This window comes from Octodon degus, unplaced genomic scaffold, assembly GCF_000260255.1.
Source record: "Octodon degus isolate 3935 unplaced genomic scaffold, OctDeg1.0 scaffold00010, whole genome shotgun sequence".
Taxonomy (NCBI): Eukaryota; Metazoa; Chordata; class Mammalia; order Rodentia; family Octodontidae; genus Octodon; species Octodon degus.
The window spans coordinates 28559481-28572398 of NW_004524586.1; the positions used below are offsets into that span (position 1 = coordinate 28559481).

Consider the following 12918-nt stretch of genomic DNA (forward strand, 5'->3'; position numbering starts at 1 on the left):
CCTGTCATTCTTTCTGCCTCGATTGGCGAGGACCACTGTTAGCGCTCCTTGGAAAGGCGCCTCTGACCTGCTTGGCCTCGTGGCAGTTCAAGGCGCCCATTCTCTCCTCTCTCCTGCCCTTCGCGTTTCTTTCCCCCGCCTCCTGCCGACGCCCCCAGATCTCTTGGACTCGCCCTTCCTGAAAGTAGGCGAGGCTCAGAAGCTGGGGCGAAGAAGGGGGGTGGGAAAAGGGCGGAGCGAAGCTAGGCGGTTCGGGGCGTGTCTTCCCGTAGCCCCGCCCCTGGGTGCGCGCGGCGGTGGCGGCGGCGACCAGCCTCGCTCTGAGAGACAGGTATCGCTTAGGCGCCATGTTGTGAGCGGAAGTGGGGGAGCGCGCGGCGGTCGCTGTTCTGCTGGGAGCGGGCGCGGGAACCGGCGCGGGGAGGGGCGGAGCCGCAGTCCGGGCGGCGGAAGGAGGAGAGGAAGAAAGGGGCGAGACCGGGTGCTGGGCGGCGGTGAGAGGCTCTCGCTGCGCGCTCGGGCGTCTCTGGCCAGGCGCTCAGCGTTTGGGCGGTCAGTGTCTGCGTCGAGCTCTCTCTGGGGCCGCCGCTGCCTCTGCCGCTGCCGCTGCTACTGTTGCCGCTATTGCTGCCGCCGCTGCCGTGGGGCTCGGGCGGCGACGGAGCAGGGCCGGCTGCGGGGCGGGCGGGGAGGGAGGAGGCGGTGAAGGCGGCGGGCCGGGGGGGAAGATGCCGCTGGCGCAGCTGGCGGACCCGTGGCAGAAGATGGCTGTGGAGAGCCCGTCGGACAGCGCTGAGGTGAGTGCTCAGTGGCCAGGGCCAGCGCACCCCTCCCCGGAGCCGGCCGGTCGGCCCCTTCTGCTCCAGGCGCGTCTCCCCGGAGTGCGGGATTCCGGATCGGGGTGCTGGGCTTGGTCTTCCCGTCTGTTCCACCCGCCCGCACCCTCACCTTCCTCCCTCGCTCAGGGGGAGCTGCCGGTGTGGTGGCGCGTGGGGCTGGAAGTGGGTGCTGGGGCTTTGCTGGAAGCCAATTTTGATCAACTTTGCGTGGGGGAAACAGGAGGCAGAGCGAGGGCTGGCGGGGAGTTGGGAAGTTTGGCCCTGTGGGATCGGGGCGTCCCTGGACCTTGGCGACTTTGGGAGATGAGAGCGAGAAGGTTGTGGGCGGGGAGCGCACTCCAGTCCGGCAGACGGTGGGGGCTGCTCCTGGTAGATGGGCGCAGGGGCAGGGGTGGCAACCGGTTGGGAGTTTCGGGTGAAGGGTACAAGACGGAGGGTTCTGTGCACCCCTGCCCGCAGCAGTTTCTGCTATTGCCTAAGAAAAAGTGGAAGCTTGAGGTGCTACACTCCCTGTTCCCTAGTCTCTGAGGTCGAAGAGCTCAAGGATCCCGTCATTACGAGTTTAACTTGAGTTTCCTGTCAGTGGAGAAGAGTGGGTGATATTCAAGGAGATCAGCGGTCGCCTTAAAGTGTTTTCTGCTTTTCCTCGCCGGGGATCTGGTGACTGACCCTGAGACAGCCACCTGAGTGACAAAAACCCCAAAGAGCATACCCAAACGAGGCAAGACAGAATTTCCCCGGACACTTCACGGTTCCGAGAGTTTCGCAGCAGGCCCCTGACCCAGAACCAACTTGGGGTCTGCGAAAATAATCCAGACAAGTCCCATTCCAGGGTATACCCACTCCTCTCCGGAGTGGAAAATCGATTCCTGATGGTGGCGCGTCTGTGATTCTTGCTTCTTGACTTTTTGCTGCTTCCCATTCTTGCAGCGGACTTGAGGGGATTACAGGATGGTAGGCTGCGTGTGTGTAATAGTTACTGAGTGAGTGACCCCATTTCTGGAAAGCATGACTGAAACGCGGGGGTGGAATGGGGCAGGCTCTTACGAGTGGTGTACTTGGCGGCTGGCGCTGTCCTGCCGGCCTCCGCAGTGTGAGAGGTGGATAGGGTTACTGGTTACGTCAGTAAAACCGAGTCTCAGTTTGATCTGAGATGCGGGACACTTGCGTACTTGGGTATGATTGAGGGGGAGGGGGAAATCAACTCAAGTCACTTTGCAGACCCCCCATGTATTAAAAATGTTCTTATTCTTCTTAATACATGCAGAGTTGTAACACTGATTATGATGGGTGCTAAATGTTTTGCGACTATGATCATGCTTTTAAAACCTAAACTAAGTGCTGTTGTTCCATAGAAAGAACATTGATGTATAAGAAGAAAGGAAATCATGTGATTAAGATGAGCAGAATTACAAAAATTCCATTTAAACATTAGCCAGTCTAATACGATAAATCTTATAAGAAAGTCGAGTTTAGAATGTGTACTTATCGTTTGAATGAATGTGAAAAAATGTGCCAGGATCCTCTTCATTACTTTTCCTTCAGAATTTTTTTTGCATTAAAAATATAGCTTAAGGTTAATACAGTGTTCTCAAAGTGCTGGAAGAAATTGAATTTGCCTTGAGTTTGATTTTTAGATACAGACACTAATAGTTACAGCCCCAAAATAGTCCACAATTCTGCTTGACTTGTATTAATATGTCGGAGAGAGTCGTTTAAAATTTCACCTTATCCTTTTTCTGAATAGCAGGTATTTGTATAAGGAAAGTGCAAAATTAATATTTATTTAGCATCTACTAAATGCTAGGTATGTTTCTACATTCCATTTCATTTTTATCCTTCCTATGAGCCAGCAGGGAGAATTATGGTCCCCCTGTTGCAGATTAGGAAACTGAATCTCAGAAGTTAAAGGCACAAAGATCATGAATAGTGAACAACAAATCCATAATTTGAAGCCAGGTGAATACAATTCTTGTGCTTTGTTTTATGTTAGTGTAGCTATTTCAAAGCCTTTGTGGAAAAATTCAGGTATGTGTATGCTAGTAGAGGTCATGTATTATTCAGTATTATAGGGAATTTGGTGAGGTCTTATTTTAAATGATTTCTCCCTACATATTGATAGTGTCATTTAGTAAAGTGTTGCTATTTCAGGTGCTGCCATGTTTTCCCAAACTCAGCAAATAGAATTCTACAATTTGACATTATCAAGGAATTAGTCTTACTGTTCTGGTATAAAGTATGTTGAACAGAGCCAGCATTGCCAAGATTTCTTAAAACTTAAATTTTAACTAATTGACTTTTAGATTTTTGTTTGTCCAGCTGTTTCAATTAAATTACTTGTGATACAATTTAGAAACATTGAAACCAGTGAGAGAAGGATGGAGAGTTGTCATTCAGCGGTCTAATACAGTATTGGTGGTCACACTTATGCTCTCTTCTCTTCAGTAAATTCCCATCAGAAAACAACTGTATTTTACTAGACTAACCTCAAGGTTTTTCTCTTTGTAAATAGTCCTACTTGAGCAAATACATAAAATATTCCTTTACGAGCCAGATTTCAGAGTGGATCTATATAAGAATTTATGTTTATAATTTCATCCAGAGTAGACTGTCAGCTCTTTGAAGCAGAGACTTTGTTTTTCCTTTCCAGATCCTCAGCTTGTAACACAATGCCTGACACATATGTATTATGGCCTCAATAGATATCTGCTGAATGAAGGATGAAGGTCAAGAATAGGATGATTATAAATCTTACCTGTTTTATTGTTTTAATCTTACATTGAAATATGAACAGTTTTAAAAGATTGGAGTGCCTCACTCAAAGCACAAGCCCTTTTTCATTCCTTTATAATGGCCTTCCTGCTTTAACACTTCACACAAGTCTCAAGGTGTTCAAAACACAAAAAAAATTCTTGTGGTTGAACTCAAACCTGGCTCAGAACATGATAGGCTAGAACTAGGCCAAATGTTTAAGGAAGTAAATTTAGGATGATAAAGGAAGTACCATGTAAGCAAAGCAAGGGTTGATCAAGATTATATATATTAAAAAAATCCAAAATCACTTCCTAAGTGGTCTAGGTAAATCCAGAACTTTTAAAGGTGTTTCTGGTTATTTAACTATTTGTATATCAGAGAATTGTATCTCTTGCTCTGTACAGTCCTTGAGACTACAGTCAGAGATAACAGTCTCGATAATAAAGCAGACTTAAAGTGATACTTTTTCTCAGTTGCAGTGGAATAGGTTTAAGTGATAGTAAATCTGAATATAAGTTTTCAAAATGACAATTAAGGAGGTTATTGCTGCTGTATAGAAATGTGTTGCATAAAAGTCCCAATACAATGTGTTGTATGCAGTGTTTTGCATAAAATAGCCACCTTAACTTTCTTTACTAACAAATACCTAAAAGGCTTTAAGCATATTAATTACATAAATATTGGATCATTAAAAATAAAACTCGTATTTGAGATAATCTTTAGTGAATATGCAGGCATTTTAACCACTAAAGATTATGTAGTAGTCCATAGTATAGTGTAAATAGCATAGTACAGAGATTCTGTAGTATTTCTACTACATCAATATTATTTATGTTTCTATTTCACCTATAGGTAAAAATGTTCTATTAAAGAATGATCATTGGTTTTGAAAAAATGTTTTATTAAGTTTCTTTCCTTTTCCTGTTTTATTTTTACCACCTTTCAGGTTTTTTTCTTTCCCCCAAGTGAAGATCTGAGGAGAGGACAGGTATTGTTACATGTCTACTGTCAAGTAACTGTGACACATTACTGAACACTTCATTGTTTTTAGTGATTTTGGATAGGATACTAGTTTTGTTTTTTTGTTTTTAATTCTAGGAAAGTTTGTTTTAATTTGATAGCTTTATCCTCAACTGATGGGGTAGATCCAAAATGTGAAACTTCCTGGGTGCATTTAAATTTTAAGAGACAAAATCTTTTATCTAATTAAAGAAACAAGTTTATGAGATGACTTTGCCTCTTTTTCAGTACATTTCTGGAAATCTCAATTAAATATAGCCTAATTTTATATAACAAAGTAGCGTAATTGAGATGTGCATTCCTGATTAAAGGTTTGACATTTCATAAATTATACGATCAAAAATATAACAGGTTACTTATCCAGAAATATGAATTACAGGATTGTTCTGAAGGTTTTTTTTAATTCATCCTCCACTAAAATATTGTGAATTAGCAAGATTATTTTATACTTCCATATGATCTGCCAGACTGTAAACGATGGGTAAAGTCACAGGGACCCAGTTCACCCACTGCAGAATGGATGCTTTAAACCCAGTGGTTCAGATTATAAGGCAGAGCAGTGACATTTTGGTGGTCCTCTTGATAATACCTAAATGTAAAGGAAGAGTGGTGACATTTTGATAGTCCACTTGATAATACTTAAATGTAGTAGTCCACAGTTGTTCTTGTGTTTTGGTGGATAGTATATTAAGCATTGGAATGTAGCTGTGCATTTTGTGTGAAATGGAGGAATGTGAATTGGGGGGAATATATAAATACATCATATTCCCCCAGTTCACATAATAGAAAAAAACATGTAACAACATTTTAATACCTAGTATTAGTTGCCCTCTCCTTCCTACCTACAAATCAGCATGTTAAAGTTAATACACTGACCTGTGTCATTAATCTGAAACAAATAGCAGAACTCCAGTATTCTGATTTATCAATTAATACAAAAATATAAAAGCTAAGAAAAAGCAATACATTTTGTTAAGTAAAATGTGTATAGTTCAGGAGATAGTGTATTCATGTAGTACATAACACTCATTTAGTACATTTGGCCTGTTATAAGCAAATGCATCAGTTACTTGTAATTATTTCAATTTTGTTTATCTCCTTTAAATTTAGAAGGAATTTTAATTTTGTGGGGTAATTTGGACTAATGTCAAAGTGTTAAAGACCATAATCCTTGAAGTCATTAAGACCTATATATGATAACATTATGTAAATTATTTAATGTCTATATGCATCTGTAAAAGGAGGATGAAAATAATGTCTACCTTGGAGAGTTGTGAGAAAGGAAATGATAATATATGAAAGACACTTATTCAATACATGATACATGGTTTAAGTGTTTAATAAATAATAACTATGATGAATCACATTCCTGGAAGAAGTGAGAGCCAGGCATGGTAGTGCACACCTGTAATCCCAAAACTTAGGAGGCTGAGGCAGGAGGATTGCCAGAAGTTTGAGGCCAGCCTGAACTACAGAGTGAGACCCTGTCACAAGAAAAGAAGCAAGGAGGTTTCTCTGGGATAATTTTTTTAAGAATTTTAAATCAAGCAGAAAAATTAAAATGATTTATTTGATTATTTAAACAAAATCATTGTAATAGCTGAATGTAATTGTAAGGGTGAGGTGATCAGAAATCTCTGGAGTCCTGTCTTTTTGGTTCTCTTTGTATTGTTCCTTTCTGAAATACTGTAAAGAGGAAATAACAGATAAGGATATTGTGAAGAATAAGGAAGAAAAAAATAGTGTACACGGTTTAACACTGATCAAATTGAAAGGTGTCTCAGTTTATTTAGTAAGCTTTTTAGAAAGTAGTTTAATTATATTGAGGTTTTTTTCATGGCTTCATGGGAATTTTTCTTAGCAATATGTAAATAGTACTATATCTTATGCATGATGGTGTCTTGTGATTGAAATATGGTATATTCTGTATACCTCTTGAAGATACTGTGTCCTTGTGAATGGTTAAAGTCAATATATGGCATCAATAGGTAGAATTAAAATTTTCTTTCTAAAACATAGCAAAGTATCCACACCTTTTTATATTTTAGGTCAATCAACTCTGTTAATTTCATTTTTAAAGAATTAAGTATAGCACATCTCTTTTCCCACTACTAGAAATACATTTATATGAGTTATTTGAATATGCCATGAATAACTGGATTTTCCAGTTTAGAAATGTAATTCTTTGGGTTTACTTCTGTTATGTGATATTGGTAATTAAGAAATTTTAAATACTACACAGTGTTTTTCAAACAAGGAAATCTTGGAGATGTAATATTAAAAAAATATATCCTGTCCCCTTCAAAACACTAGGAAGTATGATGTAATCAAGTAAGCTTGGGAAATGTGGAGTTAAAACAATTTGTAACCAGTGCCTTTGCTGAATAACTTCTAGAACTTTTATGATGGTGTTGTAAACAGTGAATCTGCAGAACAGATACAACCCATAGCACTTGAGAATTGATGTCAGAACAATGAATCTGCAAAACAGATATAACCCATGGCACTTGAGAATTGATGTCAGAACTCCTTTTTCATGAACCACCTATTAAGGTCTCAAAGGACACAGTGCTTTACAAAACACGATTTTGAAAAGTTCAATAACGATAGTAACCTGATACATTGCCTGGAAATGGGCAATGTATGTTTAATTGACTGTATCAAAGCTTTTTTTTTTAACTGTCAGGAGTTTTCTTTCATTTTGAATTGAAATTTTTCTAAATTGCTTAATAATTTTCCAACTTAATAGTGAACTAAAGTTTAAAAAATTTTAAAACAACTTAAACATTTGATTTAATTTTCTGAAAATTTATTCACGATCGACTTTAATATCAAGCTAAATGACCATACTATATGGCTTCTGCATTGACTTGATCTGTAACTTATGTCTCCTATTCAGATTTTTAAAAGATTGTTTATATTATATTCCACTGTATGCCATTACTAGAGAAATGTGATGCCATTTATTTTAACTTAATCTTTCAAAGAGAAGTTACAGGGGCCGGGGAGATGGCTCAGTGGAATAAGCGTTTCCCTGGCAAGCGCAAGGGCCTGACTTCAATCCCCGGTTCTGCCAAAACAAAACAACAACAACAAAAAACGGAAGTTACAGCTTACCCAATGATGTAAAGTAATATTCTCTTTTCCTAGTCTGCCATCATGTACATACATCTCTGGGATCAAGGGTATTTGTCAGACCTACTATCTAATTATAAAAGGTGATTTTGTGTTTTGATATAGTGTAACAGAATGGCTTAGTTACTGGCATTACCTGCTCTGCATATTTACCTTCCTCTCTTGAAAATATCAGCTAGAAAATAAAATGTGAGTGAATTAAAAGCAGGCAGCTAGCTATAAGATGGAAAGCTAGCCTACTGATTCACTTGTGTGAATCCAGTTTTGTTCTCATGAAATAGTGCTAGTTTCCTAAATGTGAGGTATCCTACACTTAGGCTCAAATTTTGAACTACTTTTAGATTTGTCATTCTTCTGTAGTATAAACAGAATTGTAGTCATGGTAAGTTAAATGGAATTTTCCACCTTAACTGATATATCCTGTCTCTCATACTTTAAAAGCTAGTTATCTTAGGGCCAGCCAGATAGCTCAGCAGACTAAAGCACCTGCCTAGGCATTCGCAGGGACCTGGGTTTAATCCCCGGTGTGCTGTGCTGGCCCTGCCCCTGGGGCGTGCTGAGACAGCAAATGAGACTGGGTGTGATGGCCTACACATGTAATCCCAGTGCTTGGGAAGCTGAAAACAGGAGAATCACTACAAGTCTGACCTGTATAGTGAGACCCTGTAGACCCTGTACTAAATACATAAAAAGCTAGTTATCTTCTGTCCATTACATAAATTGGTATTTATAATGTTATATATGATATTGGCCTCATCTTCAAATCTGACCTTTTTGTTCACAAAACTTCAATTACAGGAAACTTTGTATTTTAGTTCTTCACATTTAAAAACAGAGGCATCTACCTAAAAACCATTTAAAGTAATAAAGATATACTTTTTAAAAATTCAGCCATGGTGGGCTGGAGAGATGGCTCAGTGGTCTAAAGCACCTACTTGGAACAAGCTTGGCAAAGCACAGGGACCGCAGTTCGATCCCCCAGCACCACATGCCAGCCAGCCCCGCCCCCTGGTGGGCTGAGCTGGCCACACACACACACACACACACACACACAGTAATAAATAAAGAAATAAAGAAATATATAAAAAAAATTCAGCCATGGAACTGGGGAAGTGGCTCAATAGAATAAGCACTTGCCTGGCAAGTGCAAGGGCCTGAGTTGAACCTCCGGTTCCGCCAAAAAAAAAATTATTAAAAATTTTAAAAAATTCAGCCAGATGCAGTGGCGCACACCTGTAATCCCAGCACTCTAGAGGGAGGCTAAAGCAGGAGGATCATTGCAAGTTTGAGGTCAACCTGGGATACAAAGTGAGCTCAGGGCCAGCCTAAACTGCATAGCAAGATCCTTTCTCAAAAACAAAACTTCTACGTTGGCGTTATTCATTGTAGTAGTCATTAGCCACGTGTGGCTATCCAGCACTTGAAATATGTGACTGACCCATTGCTGATATTTTTTTTGTGATACTAGGAATCAAACAAAGAGCCTCATGTATGCAAGGCAAGTGCTCTACCACTGAACTACTCTCGGGACCTAAATTGTGTAGTTTAATTTTATAATTTTTTTTAAGTTTATGGTGGTACCAGGGATCAAACTCAGGACCTTGTGCTTGCCAGGCAGACACTTATTCCACTGAGCTATCTCCTTGCTCCCCCCAATTTTGTAATTTAAATTAGTCACCAGCAGCAGTTGGCTACAGCAGTAGTGAACATTATCGTATACTAGATTATAGAATTTATACAAATTTAACCTTTACCCTATTCTAGTGCTTTCTTCCAAAAGCTTTATTTATATTTTAAAATTAATATGTTAAACAAAAATGTGTTTGAAATGCTTCATCAAATTGTGTTTAATCAGATTTGTTTTATCCCTTTTATATCTTGACAACTTTGATAAATCAACACTCTCATGTAGTACAAAACCCACAAATCATTCTGCCCTTTCTACAACTGTATTAGTTTTACAGTGACATTCCTTGACATTATGACACCAAAGCATTTGTGAAATATACCTATCAAAATTGCAATTTCAAGTTTCCTTTTGTGAAATCAGTTTGTGGAATAATGTCTCCATGGAAAAATACATAGTTATTTTCTGTATTATTGGGTGAAAATAATACTGCAATGATTACATTTTTTAAAAATACTATATTCTGTTCATTCTACTTAATTACAACTAGAAAAGTGGGTTTATGCATCTTGGAAGGAACATAAAAGTATTTTAAAAAATTTTTATCATAGAATTTTTAAAATTGAGAAAAATTTAGCTCTACTGCTATGTATTAAAATATTTGCGACCTGGTCAGGAAGGCCTATTCCCACTCATTTGTTGAGAAAGTCAGGGCTAGGATATGAAATACATTGCATTTCACTAAAATTTGTCATATATATATATATATATATATACATACATAAATATATATATGTAATTTTCACTATTTTATCAGAGCTATCTTAAATATAAATTGTGAATTATTTGTAAAAGTTTACTATTTTTTCCTTACTGTATGTTAAACTCCTTATTTGCTAGATCAGAGCACTGAGGTCCAAAATAAACTAGTAATATTGCCTTAGCTTTACATAATTTGTAAGTCTAGAAACTATACTTGATTCTTAGTTTACAAAAACAATTGTATAGAATATGGATGTGGCTCAGAATAATAGAGTCCATGCCTTGCATGCATAGGGTCCCAGGTTCAATTCCCAGGAACCTCCCCCCTACACACACACACACACACACACACACACACCTCTTAGCATAGTTCTACCTACAAATATTATGGGGAGTATGTCTAGATTGTTGCTTTTCGCAAGTGGTGATTAAAGGAAACTCGTATTTACTTAATTCCCCTTTTGAATAGACAGAGTATATCAACTTGAATAAGGTAGACATAATTATCCTAAACTGAAAAATGAGGAAACTGAAGCCTAGGGAGATCAAGGCTCTTGGTTTCTCAGCTAGTAAATGATGGAGCAAAGATTCAAACCCAAGCCTCAGAAATTGCAACTTCCATTGACTTACTACCAGACTGCCCTGCTGGAATTATAAACAACATTTTTTTTTTTTTTTTGTGGTACCAGGGATTGAACTTGGGACCTTGCGCTAGCCAGGCAAGCGCTTACTCTACTGAGCTATCTCCCTGGCCCTATAAACAACATCTTGATGAGTGACAAATCTGCAGCAGGGGAGAAAGGATTCAGGTGATTTGCATGAATAGCTATTTTCATTGGAATTTAGAGAATAATGACCTGAAAAGATAAGTGCCTTTTCATACATCTGTAGCAGAAACCCCTCTTCTCATCAAGGGGAACCTACAAAGAAAATGTGATCCTCACATGAAATAGTAGTGCTTTTGATAATAGAGGCAGTATTTAAGTTGTTAGTAGATAGCAGAGTTAGTAAAATTGATATTACTCCCTAAATATAGAGTGAGTTTAATACGCTTTTGTAAGCTGGCCTGAGAAAAACTACTTGATATATGGGAAAATGCTTTAAAATTTCTAAACACCTATCTTGCAAATGAAAAACAATGTCTTATATTAGAAGCAAAAACACAGTATTTGGGGAAAGAGGAACTGCCTAGACATTACTTAACAGCTCTTTGCTGAAGCCCCAGGTGTATGCTTGAGTAAATGTACTCTGTTCTGTGCCATATTAAATCATTGCCTATTTGTTTTTGCATCTTTTCAGAAAAATCCATTTGACATTCCCTCAGACTGCCAGAAAACAGGACCTGGCTCAATTCAAAAATGTTAACAATTATTTTGATGTACTATAAGAAAATAGTTATATGGTCGTTATTTTTTTTCTTTAAACTTTTAAATTACTAGATCAAATAATCCTAAGTAATTTAGGTATAATGTATAGAGAACATTTGCCCTTGTAAAAGTATGCAGTTCATTGGTTTTTAACATGCTCACAGAATTGTGAAGTACAATTACTAATTTTAGAGCATTTTCATTGTCCCAAGAAGAAGTTCCATATTTATTAGCATTCACTTCCCTTTTCTCCCTTCCACTCCTGACAACCACTAATCTTTCTGTCTCTATAGATTTGCCTATTCAGATCATTTCATATTAATGGAATCCTATAATTTGTGCCCTTTGTGTCTGATGTCTTTTACATGCCATGTTTTCAGAGTTCACTCATGTTATTTTTTTTCACTCATGATATAACGTATCAGTACTTCATTCTTTTATGGCTAATAGTGATCCACTGCATGATTGTACATTTTGTTTATCCATTCACCAGTTGGTAGAATATGAGTTGTTTCTACTTTTTGACTATTATGAATAATGTTGGTATTAACATTTGAGTACAAATTTTTGTGTGGATATGTTTTCAATTGTTGTATACTAGGAATGGCATTGCTGAGTTATATGGTCAATCTGTATTTAACATTTTGAAGAACTGCTAAACTATTTTCTAATTCACTTGTACCATTTTACATTCCCCTTAGCAATGTATGGTAAAGTTCCAATTTCTCTACATTCTTTCCAACATATGTTGTCTTTTTCTATTGCAGACATCTTAATGTGTATGAAATGTTATCTCTTTGTTTTTATTCCCATTTCCCTAATGACTAATGATGTTAAGGATCATATTCATGTTTATTGTCCATTGGTAAACATAATTTTTGTGGTTATTTTGTTACTGGTTTGTGGACTTAAACAGATTTTTATTTTTGTGGTGACATAAATGGTCCTTATTTGTGTTATATATGTATTCTCAGAAAATTTAGTTTCAATATATGCTTTTAATGTTTTTGCATCATTTTTAGGTGTGACAAATACAAAGCTTTTTTTGAAATGATTTTTTTCTGACTAGATTCAATAAGCCTTACGTTATGGAAGTGCTTCAAGGGCTGGGGAATTAGCTCAACAGTATAAGCACCTGCCTGACAAGTGCAAGGTCCCAAGTTTGATCCCTGCTACTGTAAAAAAAAAGTGCTTCAAGATAACCTCATTTCCTGTGGTAACCCTTACATCAGTCAGAGGAAAGTTCCTAGAGAAACATACGATGGATTTAAAGATTAGTTAGGGAAAGATAGAGAAACCACAGATTAAGGCAGTGATGGAGTCTTCTCATTCTTTTATCTCAGGTTTAATTTTATTTAATAATTCACAGTAAAAACATGTTAATATAATGTGTGTTTATAAAGTACCATTAGTC

At 38.2% G+C, this 12918-nt stretch overlaps 1 protein-coding gene across 5 annotated transcripts in view; it reads left to right on the plus strand.

The window, feature by feature from the left end:
* The first annotated feature begins 309 nt into the window (after positions 1 to 309).
* Positions 310 to 12918, plus strand: part of Rps6ka3 (ribosomal protein S6 kinase A3) — a 101912-nt gene continuing 89303 nt past the window's right edge. Inside the window, exon 1 of one of the 5 annotated variants that reach the window (XM_023709013.1) lies at positions 310 to 331. Coding sequence is in view for 1 of the 5 variants with exons in the window: in XM_004625656.3 (XP_004625713.1) it covers positions 729 to 797 (69 nt within the window). In the remaining 4 variants the exon portion in view is untranslated. Of the gene's footprint in view, positions 332 to 372; positions 798 to 12918 lie in introns of those variants that run through there. The other 4 variants (XM_023709010.1, XM_004625656.3, XM_023709014.1 and 1 more) reach the window with 4 other exon arrangements.